The sequence below is a fragment of the Dermacentor variabilis genome, chromosome 6 (genome assembly GCF_050947875.1).
Source record: "Dermacentor variabilis isolate Ectoservices chromosome 6, ASM5094787v1, whole genome shotgun sequence".
In the NCBI taxonomy this organism is placed as follows: domain Eukaryota; kingdom Metazoa; phylum Arthropoda; class Arachnida; order Ixodida; family Ixodidae; genus Dermacentor; species Dermacentor variabilis.
In genome coordinates this window covers 189,054,728-189,069,856 of record NC_134573.1, presented here as the reverse complement: position 1 = coordinate 189,069,856, position 15,129 = coordinate 189,054,728, and the positions used below count along the sequence as shown (strand labels likewise).

At 44.7% G+C, this 15,129-nt stretch overlaps 2 protein-coding genes across 2 annotated transcripts in view; one reads left to right on the top strand and one right to left on the bottom strand.

Moving 5' to 3' along the window:
- The window catches only part of Chd64 (transgelin calponin-3), a 71,222-nt gene extending 63,677 nt beyond the window's left edge, over positions 1-7,545 (bottom strand). Inside the window, exon 1 of the mRNA XM_075697146.1 lies at positions 7,315-7,545. Coding sequence (XP_075553261.1) covers positions 7,315-7,368 — 54 coding nt within the window. The 5' untranslated portion in view covers positions 7,369-7,545. The remainder of the gene's footprint in view (positions 1-7,314) is intronic.
- A 179-nt stretch (positions 7,546-7,724) lies between these two features.
- Positions 7,725-11,644, top strand: LOC142585975 (uncharacterized). The gene is made up of 3 exons (XM_075697144.1): positions 7,725-7,866; positions 8,470-8,509; positions 9,148-11,644. Exons 1-3 carry the CDS (start codon positions 7,837-7,839, stop codon positions 11,364-11,366), a joined length of 2,289 nt encoding a protein of 762 aa, XP_075553259.1. The 5' UTR covers positions 7,725-7,836; the 3' UTR covers positions 11,367-11,644.
- Positions 11,645-15,129: the final 3,485 nt, after the last annotated feature.

Genomic DNA, 15,129 nt, shown 5'->3' with positions numbered 1-15,129 from the left:
TGATTTCCGGTCGCGAAAATCAATAAAATGTTATTCGAGTTAAAAATTAGTATAGCAGTTAGTAACTGGTTTGCTGAACTATCCACACATGAAACTTGCTCCGGTATATCAATATCGCTACTGCAGGCTGTGCGTTGGGATTTCCGCGCTTAAATTAGAATTTCGAGGTACCAGACTAACGCAACATACAGTATGATAAGTCGGGAACTTAAACCATCGAAGGTCGTAAACGAAGCGCTTAGTGACCAGTTCGTCAGAGGTGCGGCGCTGCTTTCAAGTTTCCCCGTCGAGTGCGCGAACCCTGATGTGCGGCGTGTCCGAATGCTCGCCCATATTTGGCACGGTCCACTGAAAGGGACACTGAAGAAAATTAGTTTGGACAGAAAGTATACTTGGAGAACGCGACTTTCACTGACTTAGTGGAAATAGGCTTATTTCGCGCCGAAATCCCAGGGCCGGTACGTCAGTGTGACGTCACAGATTCCGATGCGCTTTTCCGCCTTTCGGCGGTTGTGGTTCAGCGACTGTCCTTGAAACTTGCCAAGTTCAGCCTCCTACTCTTTCAGAATACAATACAGTCGATTTTTACCAATAAAAATTTTACTAGGCCCGAACAGACGGCGTGACGGTACACAGCTTGCAAGTTGGTGTGGCCATGTTAAGGAGGACTTCGCGGTAATTCACTCAGTTGAAATAGTTTCTTTACTTCAGCTTAAGCTACCGGTATATTCTTCAAATTATGAGGGAGAAGCGATCGCATTCTTAAAAGCAATAGAATATATAGAATCAAAAAGTTCAATTATACATTTCAAATTCTTACAGACAGCCTCTTATGCTTGCAAGCAATAAGAAACCCAGAAAATACCAACCCACTTATAGACGAAATAAAAAAAACTTTTAGAGATATCAGAAGATGTAATCGCGTCATCATTCGTTACAGGACACATTAATACAACAAACGAAACGACATGGCCGACCTGTTGGCCAAAGAAGCGAGTGCAGTAGGAGAGGACACGTACTTATTACCAGCTACAAAGACATTTATGGAAAAAAAAAAGAAGAACTCGATACCCCTGTGAATTGTGAAAGACAAGTGGAACAGCTTATTGCAAAAGGAAGGAAAAAATACAGCTATGCTTATTATTGGGTAAAAAATGTTGATACAATCCCAGATAATTTTATAGATAATTATTACACACCCCAAGCAATTTAAGGTCATGGGAGATTTCCCTAATACTTCTTCAGACTCCACTTGTCCAACACAACTAGGTGCGATTGCAGACAAACTGTTTCAACTTTTGACCACTGTTCGGAATCGTGCACATTCACAGAAACCCAACGTAAGAACCTAGCAAAACAAATTGTAACAAACCCAGAAGGAAGGAAACGAAAAAACAAGGAAGCTCTTGGAATTATTGAAGAAATCGTAAGAATAATTGGAGACACTCCATTCCACAAATCTAACTTCTAAATAACTACTCGAATTATTTTAGTAACGTTCACAGTCCTTCACTCAGACGTGATGTCGCACGGAACGAGCGCCGACCCCCGGAAGGACGAGGCGTCACATGCCTTCTCGTTCGACACAGGGTGCAAGCTACACTTCGCAAGTCATGTAAAACACTCCTGAGGTGAATTCGAAATATCACTTGGGACATTCCTGTGACATTGTAGAAATCACAAATACCTTCTGTAAGGAAGCTCAAGACTCAAAGTCTCTTACTACATTACAGTCAGTGACCCAACCGACAAGGATAAAGGTTGATCACTGTACTTCAAAACTAAGTTACAGCTCAGGTACAAGAATAACAGTCAAGAAAAGGCAAGCCTCAACTAACCTCTTCAAGAAGAAGTCATTTTATACAAGTTGAAGCCAACTTTCAAGCTCAACAATCAAGACAAGCAATCGGACCAATTGTACTCAAGGAGAAGTACTCTGTAATCAAGACGGAGAACTATCCATGCATACCAATTTTAGCTGCAATAAATCCCGGACCAACCCGCTCCCTGATTATAAATAACTCAAATAAAAGCACGAACATATCAGCAGAGCAGCAAATCAGTTCAAAATGAAATGTACTCTGTAAACCCAAGAAATGAACATTTACAATTGTTGTAAAGGTATACTGTATGCATTAGTTAGCAGGCGATGTTTAAAATTTTGATGAAACTTAAAAATTATCACCCTGTATAAATATATATATATATAGCATGACGTCGAAAACTGCTTTATTACAGACTGAACCATTGTCACTGAGAAGCATATTCTTCGGCAGAGGATCGAGTCTGGAAAATGTCCGGGGCCGTATTGATACATTTTTCCCTCCGACAATATTCGTTCCCCTCCGGCCGGCCACAGCGGGAGCGTGGATTTGCTCGGGGAGGAGCAAACGAAACGAGAGCGTTCGTATCCTTCCGCGATACGTGAGAAACGTCCCGCGGGGACATCGCGATTGCAGCAGGAAGCACGAGAACGGACAAGCGAAGGTTGGGGCACTCCTGACGTCACAAGCCGACAGCCCGATTCGGGACTCGCAGCTCGCACAGCGCGCGTTGCGATGGCTTCCGCACGATCCGCCGCGCGGCACTTGGCCGGGAAAGCGTTGGCAAATGAAACGCGCATTGTGGCTCGTGAACGAGTACGCGTGCAGTGTGTCTTACGGGAAAAATAATTTAAGCAATTGTGGTTGGCTGCAAACGTGACGTCTCGGATATCCAGTCGCTCGTCTGCGGCTTCGCGATGTCTTTCGAGCTGTTCGGGCCAGACTGCACGAACGGTCGCCGGCGCGCTCGCCAGAGCACTCGCGAAATTCGGGAATGCCTCGCTGCTTTAGAAATTAAAGCGAGCACAAATTCTAATGAGCTATGTGCGGTCCAAGAACCTTATGCACGGACAACTTAAGCCAAATGGACAGAGCAAAATGTAAACGAAAAGAAAATGCGACAAAAGCACCGTTCTGTTGTTAAAGCTTACAGTTAAAAAAGTATAGGGTTACCGCTCATAGCTATTTCGCCCTTTGATTACGCAATTACGTTAAAAAGTTTAGTCAGCACGGAGCAGGGCTGTATAATGGTAGAAATGCGTTTAAAATTTTCAATCATATTATTTACACAACCATATGTGTTCGTCGCGGGTATATCTATCATAATCATTTTGTTTGCGTTTGTTTCAACGAAAAAAGGTGCGGCGGATAATGGATTTGTCGGCACGACTAGCTCGCAGATCCCACTGCACGAACAATGGACTGACAACAGCAGTAGAAAAGGCACTAGGAAAAATACAGGTGGTTGCATCAATTAAAGCATACGTGCCAATGTAACACTATGTTCGAAGAGTTAAAACTATTCGTAAACTTGCTTACATATTTCTTGACGTTGCAGTGTCACGCACACGGTGCACAACGGCATCGGCCCGACAGGAGCGCTCAGGCCCTGCCGTGCACAAGGCAAACGCTGCGCACCATACCGTTGCATGCGCCTGGCACTGAGGCTCGGCTGAATCGCAAACGCGCTTGGCACCCTGCAGGTTCGAACAACGCAAGCGCCTACGTCCAACACCTGCACGCCGTGGGCTTCGCTGCGCGCGGAAGCACCGCGAAGGGGGTCCCCTTCATTGCCAATAACCGCGCTTCTGCTGAACGCATTCAAGTACTTTTTGCGGCCAAGTATTTCTGAAACGGCCTATATTAATTTCAATTTCTCCACTTCACTCTTCAAAGGAACCGGAAAAGCGAGCAATGCGAGACTAACCACAAGACCACCATGTAGGTTGTAGAGGCACTTATGTAGGGCAGACCGGTCAATGCTGATTCAACGACAGGGCAAGACAGCACAACAATGTCGTTCGAAAAGCATACGGAAGCCACTTGGCTGAAAACTGCAAAGAGCGTGCATGTATGCATATACCCGTGCTTGGCTCCACAATTTTTCAGCAACGGGAAAACCAATACAAAGTGAAATAGTTGAAGGGTATTATATAAGGAAAGCGGGTGATAAGTGTGCCAGCTGTCATTTTTTGGCGCTGCATGAAAAAGAATTCTTTTCCAGCCATCTGGACGCGTGTATCGACTGGCCGCGCACTGCCTGGTTCGCAGTGCGCATAAAACAGCCCGGAAAATGGAAATAAACGCCAGTTGGAAGTTCACTGCCCGTGTACACTTCTCGCGCGCGTCCATAGATGAACCGACTCGTCCAGATCCAAGGTACTGTGGTCACTCTAAATCATGGGGGTGCCGAAACCGCGGTCTCATTACGGGGAACGCCGTAGTGGGGGATTCCGGAATATTTTGGACCACCTGGGGTTATTTAACGTGTGTCTAAATCTACGTTCGCGGGCGTTTTCGCACTTTGCCCCCATCGAAATGCGGCCGCCGTGGCCGGGATTCGATCCCGTGACACCATAGCCACTAAACAACCACGGCGCGATCGCGCGACAAGACCGAGCGATCTGTTCAAGCGACGGCCCGATCCGTCGCTCGAAGCTGCTGTCGCGCACAAAATCGCGCTCATGGGGTTTAGCCTTAAGAACCTACTGCCAGACCTTCAGAAATATTTTATGCTGTTTTTTACAGTAAAACACGTCAACTTAATTTAATAAAGAACGCGTCACGCTAGTTTCGGCGCCTATATTGCTGCCCTCATACCGGCAACACTGGGGCGACGTCGCTCGAAGTCATCGCTCGCATGGGGTGCGAGGCGACGAGCGAACGCGACCACTATCTCCATCGCTTGTCGCGCGCAAGATCGCTTGCATGGAAGAGTTTTTACAGAATAGTTTCTTGGGTCTGAACCGATGCTACTATTTGGTGCTACAGGCTGAGATAAGCCGCAGTGGGCGGTTGCGGGTTAATTTCGGACGCCCGTGTTTATTCACCGTGCACCAAATGCAAGGATGTGCACGAGGAGATTTGTCTTCTGCCGCTGTCGGAACGCGCGGAATTAAAACCTGGGCGGCGGAATTCGCCGCGACCGAACCGCCGCACAGCGGGTCGAACGCCACCGGCCGTGTGCGGCTCCCAAGGTGTGAACAGAAATATAGCGCGCATCAAGAGTGGGCGTGGCACTTCGTTGTCGCCAATGAATTACAAGGTTTGTTTTAAGAATTCAGTGTAGCGGAAAGGACACAGGCGAAGTTTTCTTCACATATAGAGCGCGATGCCATCCTCCATTAACAACCGAACAGAGGTTGCGAAAGTACCACCTGACGCTAAAGGGCGCTGTATTTTACGGGAACTTCAAAGAGGCGTCGCCACAGGGCATTTCTTGCTGGCTCGCCAAGTTGCGGCGACAGTGAACTCTTGTAGAATCGTACTTTACCAACAGAACTAAACTGATCACTTCACATCAGTGTCCCTCCAAATGAAATGGCGACTGGATCGCGCGAACATTCCTCGACGGCCCTGTTACGTACCCGGTCTGCAGACACTGCAAAATCGTCAGTGTAATTCCATCTGAATTTCACCATCGCTTTTTCTGGCGGTTCGGTGGATAGGGGGATAACCACTGGCGTCCCACGGGCAATATTAAATTTCTTAAAGAGAGCGGTTTGAATCAGAGAGCAAACGGGTATAGACGATATTCTAATAGACATAAAGAGAGAAAACATGGCGTTGGGCAGGTCATGTAATGCGGAGCTTAGATAACCGTTGGACCATTAGGGTGACAGAATGGGTACCAAGAAAAGGGAAGCGCAGTAGAAGACGGCAGAAGACTAGGTGGTGCGACGAAATTAGGAAATTTGCGGGTGCTAGTTGGAATCGGTTGGCGAAGGACAGGGGTAATTGGAGATCGCATGGAGAGGCCCTCGTCCTGCAGTGTACACAAAATAGGCTGCTGCTGATGATGATACAAAACTGCGCGCTGCCGTACACTTTATTTGCACAGACCTGGTCCAGTGCCGCCCCACTTATGCGGTCTCTGCAATAGACCCGACTTCATATGACTCCTTTTTCGGCCACCAGTGAAAACGGTTCCATTCCGTCTTGGGCTTACTTCAGCTATGGCCGTTTACGACTTGCTCCATGACAACAAGACTGCCGTGTTAACTTCCTGAACTTATCTCAAGATTACAGATGGTCGAAATCATAGAGTTTCTCACTATAACACCTAGAGGGTAATCTGGCGCCACCGTCTATGGGAGTTTCTTAAGGGGGCACCGTGCAGTCATGGGAATGACGGTATATGTGTCTGCAAGGCTCGTGTTGGCTGGTGTTGTAAGAGGCTTCGTCTAAAACGTGGATATGGCTACGCAAATAACGCGTTCTCGAAGTAAAATCTTCATGAAATGTTTCCATTCACGCATATTACATCTTTACTCACCCACAATGCATGACCAAGCGAAGAAAAGCAAGAACAGACGACCAACTGTATCAAAGCGAGCGCGAACCTTGTCGTCTGTCTTCCAACTTTAGCGGCCCGCTGATACTTTTTACGTAACATGTAGTCGTACACACAATAACAAGTTCTCATAGTTAAATAAAACATGTTTTCGCGTAATAATAAAGCTAAAACAGATTTTCACGTGCTGTTTTAGTAGAAAGTGAATCATTGTGACAGACGGAACGGTACTTGCCAAGCTCATCTTCAAGGTGTCCTGTCTCTACGAGAACGATGCCAATCCGAAGTCACAATATACCAGCATTCCCATGCATACCACTGCGCAGCAGCGCCAGATTTCCCTCTAGGTAATATAGTGAGAAACTCTATGGTCGAAATCAACGCCTTCTATTCTTGAAAAGGTCAAACGTTTTACTTTACTATGGCCAGTTTTATAATTAGCACGCTTGTGCTGTTACTCTGGTAGCCTGCAGTTTTCTTTTTTTCCTCGTTAACTTTTATCTTTGTTTCAACTCACCGGCGGTTTCGGCCAATCGGGCACGCCCCGCATCAACAAGAGCGACACTGATAAGGCGACCCAGCAGATGCGAATGGCCAGGTGCTTATTTGCACTACTCGCCAGTGAGAACGCGGCTGCCGCTACATGTCAGTTGATTTTCTCCTTTAGCAACACAGCTAGCCTGGAGTTAGCTTCGCTTGGTTCCGGACCGGAGCGCGAGAGCCGCCTCGTTTCTCTCATCACACGTTTTATCCGACACGAATGGGTCATAACGCAAACTTAACGGGATATTGCGAATGACGAACAAAATTTCGCCAGGCATCTTCCACTGAAGTGGATTCTGGCGTTATAGAATGAGTAGCTAGGTGAACGCGCAGTGCGACCAGCTGCCGTGCCTTGATGCTGCACAATGGTGTCTCCAGCGATGAGCTGGGAACATACACGTCAGTGAGTTACTATCAAAACATGGACAAGCTTACCTTGCTGTGAGCTTCGGCCGCGAGGCCGGATTTGGTGGCACGGTGTTCAGCCATCCTGTCGTCTTTTCCGCTAAACGAACACTATCCGCAGTTGGAGGTACCGGGAAGAAGAGCGAGGGCTCACGTAGCAACTTTCCTTGCCGCCCAGCAGACGACGACACGGCACTCCAGCGAGCGTATTCCGCCTACACCGCCTGGCGTTTGATCGGTTTGATCAAGTGTACCGCCGGAACTGTGCTGAGCCGCGCCGGTGCCGCCGCTCCTCTCGACGAAACCACTGGGAGAGCTAGGAGAGTGAAAATCACGTGCTCCCCGTTCCCATAGCAACTACAGCCGGCCGATGGGCCGATGGGCGTCGTCTGCTCAACATGACGTGGAAGCTGTTGCTCTTGCTGTCCCTGAATGGCCTCGCCGACTTGCGGTGCTTGTGGTGCAATATGCCCCCTCCCACCTCCAAGAAAAGATGAACTTTGTTGCTGTTTTAGCTGATGCGCTGGCTGATATACCTGGTACTACGGCTCAATGACCGGAAAAGTTCGCAGTCGCGCAAAGGTGGGCGCTAAATTTGTTTACCAAGTTCGTCTCGCAACTGTTTCGTCGTGCCGCAATGGTTTGTTTAGTAGCTTGAAGTTTAGTATGGTGAAATGTTTATCACAATTGTGTGGTTACAACATATCCCATATGCCATTGCACTTAGAAGAAACACACACGCAATGAGATATGAAACGGAGAAACTTCATTACGTAAGTTGACGGCACATAGCTGTGCGGGAACACAGTGGTAAATTCAAACTGCGAGTGCAGATGGCAGAACGAAAACGAAACAATAAATCTTGTTTTATCCTAAAGTAATTTGTTATTTAGTTATATTGAGTGAATTGTTTATCCCTTATGAAATAGCAATGGGATTGGCATGAATTGCCTCGCATAGTGCACAAACGCTGAGTGTTCGATACGAAATCCGTGTGCGGTGAATTTACACGTATACGTACGTAAGTGGCGCCGCAGTTCATTTTGCATGACACCGTTCGTTTCGAACATGGATGCATGCTTGGTGTGGTTTCTTCGAACATATAGCCAACATAGATTCGAGAACTTTACACTTTGATTGATACTTTGGACTATTCTAGTACACTTTGGACATATTACTGTGCAGGCTGCTACAAGACAACGTTCGATCGGCACGTTTCGTCAAGGTGAGAATTATATCCCGACAATTTAAGTTAATTCATTGTGCTTGTTATGAGAATTCATAACAAGCACAATGACATGCAGACAACTGGCACCGCCGAGTCGAGGGGGTTCGATCCTTTGTTTTTCTTTCTTTCTTTCTGGGGTTGGGGGGTTTCAGAATGCAGTGGTTGTCTCGAGCATCGACAACACGCTGATCGGGATCGATACATCGCATAATATATATATATATATATATATATATATATATATATATATACATATATATATATATATATAGTTCAAAACATAACCAAGATACTTTGCATACAGCGTGGAAACCTGGAAAAGAAACTGATGAAAATTCGTTTGATTAGTGCAGAACCCAGGACATCACTAATCGTACCGTAAATCGCATTATTATAATTTATTTGCAAATTGCAGCCCCACCCTCCACCACCCTTCCGCTGTAATGCATGCCTACTTGGAACTGTGGGCACAGCATAAAAAAATAGGTAACTTGAGACAAAAATGGCACACCAAAAGATGTACTTAAAAAAAAGAACATAAAATGCATTCAACTTAATTTACATATAGTATCACTCACTGCGCAGGTAAGAAACTATTGTATTCGTAATGTTCTCCTTCACATTTTATTTTGCAGGCAAGCTGAATGCCGATTATTGGTCATCTGCTGAAATGGCTCTTGAACGGTGCCTGGTCGAGTTCTTTGCTCTTCAGGTAAAGAGGGCTGGTGGAGCCCTCATAGTATCACAAAATGACACAATCAAGAAATATGAGAAGTATGCACCAGTCACACTGGTCAACTACATGAATTCCAAGTACAATGGTGCACTGGTACGTTTCTTAAGGGGCCACAAAGACTTCTTTGTCTTCACCAGCAACAACAAGGTGTGTCTGCTACCTCATTTTGATGCAGTGAGCATTCTGGTGAATCCAAACAACCTGGATATCGTCCAGTTCTTTCTGGACCTTCTCCAGAAGATAGGAGCCACACAAGAGCAGCCATGTTCAGCGCACATTCTGTCCAAGTATATTCAATATATGGATCACGATGCAAGACTCTTCTTTCATAAGACGTATGGCAACAGCCTCAACATATTTTTTACTCTCAATGTTACCCACTTTCATATGACATCACCTGATCGAGCCTTCGTGTCCTTGAGGCAGCCTGTTGCCGCTTCAAACTGCATTGCTGCACACCTCAGGAAATGCTTGCACAAAAGCAATGCTTTCACCTGTTCAAGTGGGCTCAGCATGGAGCAGCTTCAGCACGAGGGAACGGAGACTTGGCTTCCTGACCTCAGGCAGTACTTTAGTGATCAATCAAGAACAAAGCTGAATGATGTCTTGAACTCTTACCCCAATATATTCAAATGGCAGCCCCGTGAAAAAGTGTGGCTTCGCAAGAAGTATGAGAAGTGGAATGACACGTGGAGTAGTGCTGAGGAACTCTTACTTGCTGTTCACTTCATGGAAATGTTGAAGGACATAGGTGCCATGTCATCAAACCCAATATGCTTCAACTACATCCTCTGCAGCACACAGTCTGTGCCTCAAGAGTGTTCAGTCTATATGAACCGAGTTTTTCCTGGCATTGACCTCATTGATTTGTTTCATTTGCACCCTGACAAGTTCGATCTATCTACAGTCAACTGTGTTTCACTGAAGTGTGGCAGGGAGGAGGTTGAAACGAAAAGATCCCCAGAACTCCTGTCAGCCTACTATGCTGCCCAGCTGCTAAAATATGCCCCAAACCTGACACCTGATCTCTTGAGTATCTGTGCAGAGCAAGCCCCTAAGGCTGTGAGGACCTATTGTGGGTCTACTGTACGACACAGGCTTCACACCATTCTTGATTCAGGACAGGAATTGCTCGCCAATGGTGCTCTAGATTGTACAAAACTCATTGACATGATCAAGTCTGTGTGTGGAAAACCTGTTTTTGGAGCAAACAAGAACAAAGGATCGGGAAAATCCAAATATTCAAGTTCAAAATCTGCTGTTTCTGTGCCAGAAAAAGCCTCCACAAAGCATTCTAGGAAAGAAAAAGAGGCTCCTGTCTTGGCAAGTGCCATTCAACCAGAACATAACATGCCAAATCTTCAAGCCCTGATAGTAAACGTGCCAGCTCCTGCCTTAGGCAGCTTGACCCCATCAGAGCCACTGCAACTACAGCACAGATGGCCTAAACCAGGAAGCCGAAGTGAACTGAAGGAATGTGTGGCTACGTCTGGTACTCTAGTGAGGTCCCACTCACTTGTTTTGATACCAGCATTACACAGCATGGAGTTGCTTCCTCAAGAAGTGCCATTTGGAGGAAACTGCGTTTCCGAGTTGAAGAATGACAGCAGAAAGTCTGTAACTATGAAAAGATCCAGCTCTTTCGTGTGTTTGGCACTGAACAACTCTGCTGATTCAGCAACAAAGTTTGTAGGTGACAGTGCAGAAGCTCAGAGAAACTCCTCCTCTGTACAGCTGTGTGGCAATGCAGCAGAGATTTCGGCACCGTCGACTTCACTTGAAAACACCAATAGTTTAACCGAGTTTAAGAAACAGTCCCAAGAACAGACAAGCACAGTTGATGAGAATGTTGAGGGAGCAAATGATGCAGGCATGATTGACGATGGCTCCGATTCCTCACCTGACTATGTGTACAGTAAGATGGAGTCCATGCTGTCAGAGTTCATTAAGAAACGGCTTGAAGCTAGTCCTACTCACTCAGAGAATTTTACAAGCTTGCATGAAGCTGTTACCAAATATTTTGGAGCTGTGTGTAGTTACGAGATTCACCTAGCGGTGCTTTTTTGTGTGGGAACACTCAGTTTTGATGGAAAGAATGTACATTATCACTCCGGTTAGCTAGGATTGCAGTTGTTGCAATGACAGATTGCTCAGTAGCAGCAGCATTGCTTACTTGAATATTCTTACTGTTGTCCCATGAGCTTCATTTAAAATTCCCTTGTGGATTTCACTGACAAATTAATTTTGAAAAAGCCGAAGGAAGTTGCTTATGTCATTTATGTTGTATGAAATTAACATATTTATTAGATTCTATTGCTTACATCATGTTCTTGTAGGCACAATTTCTTGCACATTTCACTTGGAAGTTCTGCTAAAGGCATTTTTTTATTGGTGTTTGTCAACTGCATTCCTGTCTCCTTACCTGATGTGCAGTCAATTACCTAAATTGTTGAAATTTGGATTAGGTAAGACTTGTCAGAAGAATATACGAAACAAGCAAAATGGAAGTTGTTTCGACAAGCTGGTGGTACGCCATTTCATGTAATATAAGCCTTTCAGTGAGCTGATACCCCATGTTGCACATTTGAAAGCACAACATTCTTGTCAAGCCTTGTCTAATGTGTCTTTCTGTCTTTGCGTTTGCCATTATGTACAGCAGTAGTGTCATGCCTTCTGTGTTCTTCATGCTATTTTTGTGTCCACTACCATGAATTTTGATGGACCACTACAATACAAAACACAGGTTTAGCCCAACTCGATTGTGCTGCAATCAGCATACTGGCACAGAAATTTGTGAAAAGGAGGCAGTGCACCAAGCATGAAAATTACCTGCAGGATGAACTTATTAAGCCGAGCAGTAGTTAGCTGCAAAATACACTTCTACTGAACATAAAGTGCACGATGGGAAGCAGTGCTGAAAAAAAAGGAAGAATTGTGGATTACCTTGTTTGAATGCATTCATGGCAATTTTCAATTCTGTAATAAATATGAGCTAGGAGCGCAAAATTGTACAAGTGTATCTTGAGATGTCTAAGTATGCAGAGTGAACAAAGAGTGTCATTAAAGGCACCAAATAACTTTGTCACATCTCAAAGAAGGAATCGGGGAATAAGCTGTAACTAAAATTGAAACATTGAAAATAATAAAGAAAAGGAAATGAAAGTGGATGAAAAAGTAACGTGTTGCCAGTGGGAGCCAAACCCAAAACCTCTGCATTACTCATACATTGCACTATCAGTTGTGCTACAGTGATGGCTATCAAACTGTCCACTAACTCGGGTATTTATGTTTACTAGGTCTAGCCCTAGGAGTGTTTTAACCAGGGCCACTCTGAGCAGAGCAGGGCGGATGTGGAACATCCTTTTTTGCCCGATGGCATCACGTAACACGTAATCTTAGAAGAGTAGGTACATGGCAAATAAACCCTTGCATGCTACCTAATGACATCAAGGCTGCCAGATTGGAGACCTTTGCTATAAATAAACAAGAAAAGAAGGGGAACTGAGGGGCTCGATTTTGTTAATCATGACCATATAAAGACAACGGACAATGAAGCCAAGGAAGGTATCGGGGAAATTACCTGTGGTTGAAATTGAAATGTAGAAGATAATAAAAGGGGGAAATGAAAGTGGATGAAAAGATAATGTGTTGCCGGTGGGAGCTGAACACAACCTCCGCATTATGCGAGCTGTGCATAACCAATTGTGCTACAGCGACGGCTATCTAACAGTCTACTAACTTGGGCATTTGTTTACTAGATCTAGCCCTAGGAGTGTTAGCAAGGAGGCAAGATTGATTCATAGCGAGGTTCTCGAACCTGGCAGCCTTGACGTCATTAGACAGCATGCGAAGGTTTATTAGCCACGTGCCTGCTCTCCTAAGATCACGTGTTACATGACGCGATCAGGCAAAAAAGGATGTTTCACATCTGCCCAGTTTGGCTCCGAGTGGCACTGGCTAACACACCTAGGGCTAGATCTGTTAAACATAAATACCCAAGATAGCGGACAGTTTGATAGCCATCATCATAGCACAATTTGTAGTGCAAAGCATGTGTAATACAGAAGTTGCGGATTTGGCTCCCACTGCCGACATGTTATATTTTCATCCACTTCTATTTCCCTTTCATTACTTCTACATTGCAATTTCAACCACAGCTAATTTCCCTGATGCCTTCCTTGAATTCATTGTCTGTTGTAATTATATGGTCATGATTAACAAAATCGGTTCCCCTTCTCTCGTTTTGTCACATCTCGTGCCCCGCAGTATGCCTTTCGCTGTTGTCACTACACTTTTGTTTGAATGTCCGACATTTTTTTCTCATGTGTTCCAAAAACAAGTTTAGTATGAGAATACGTAAGGGTGAATATTACAAAGATAATTTGGCTGCTGACACCCATCTTGTCCAAGATAAGCTTGTTTGGCCGTTCCTTTTTACTACTTACATGCTTGGTTTTGCGTCCATGATGAATTTTTTACCATGGAAGGACAACACACTGTTATGGAGCACCAAACTTAGGAGCCCTTGAACAACTTGAAAACAATGTTTGTAACGCAGAATTTATCACTCATGTATTCACCTCTCATGAAATTACCACCCATCTTTGTATTAACAGCAACCAACTCTTTGCTGTACATACAGCTGCTCATGGCTCAATCAAAATATGCCGAATATGCTTCTAGTAGCCCAATTTCTCAAGATTCGGAACGTGAAAACGAAATATTACAACTCGGAGAAGAAGACAAAGCCGTCATGTACTAAGCAGTGCTGAGGAAGACTAGCTTTGCAGATGAAACAAAAAGGCAAGTTGCTTGACAACACACTTTGTGTTCAGCTGAAAAGTTAAGTGTGATGTGTTCTACAGCTGCTCTTTACCATGAAGTATAAGTGTGCTGCACTAAACTAGTACTACAGATGCTTGTTGCTGTATGCTGCAAAGTTGTGCAACGTGACTGTCCTCTAGGAAACACTCTGCATGGTGATCTACGTACAGACGTGAGAAATCAGTACTGGGAACTGTGCCTGAAACTTGACTGTATTTCACTGTGGCATACAGCAATGTAGTAAAAAGGAAGGGGGCCAGGACACCAACCAAAGGATTTAAAAGCATTTTTTACGTTTTGGCTCCCCCATGAAAGCCTTGTACACAATGCAATAACGTTATAGGTGGTCCTCACACGCTTTGTAGGTATCTGTCTGATAAAGATTTTGAAAGCAGTGAAGTCTAACATAGCATCTCAAAGTGGTAGCTGTCGCCAGGGAAGAATACAAGAAACTGGCACATGACGTGCATACCAAATGTTTCAAGCAGCAACTTTGGCACAAGAGAAGCATGTGTGCGATCGTGGCCTAATGTTTAAAACATTAGCTTGCAGAGCTTCCATCCCACCATCAGTCACGCATTTCTTTATACCATTACAAGCATACTTCACCCACTTTGGAGGTATGTAAAAGAAAACTAGAGGTGTGTTGAGTGTACGGGATCACATTGCAGCGTGCACAAAGTCGGAAAAGAGATACGAACTACAGAAATGTCACTGATATACGAGTGTACAAGGTCACCAGTGACGCACACAGCTGTAGGGATGTCACAATCATCACTATCTAAATATATGATAAGAGTTAGCAGTGCTGAATTCTTACCCAATCTTTTATATCGACCAATGATTTGCCAATACTGCACGACACATTAATCGAAAGCATATCCCGTTTCCCTTAATACACATGAATGAATGCATGAAATTTTTACAATTTCAAGTTAATCTTGTGCTGCACCGTTTTATAACTTCAAGTTACTGATAAAACAGTTATAGGAGGATATGCACAACATATTAGTGCTGCAAGATACACATTAATACACTTACAGAAATGTTACAAAGC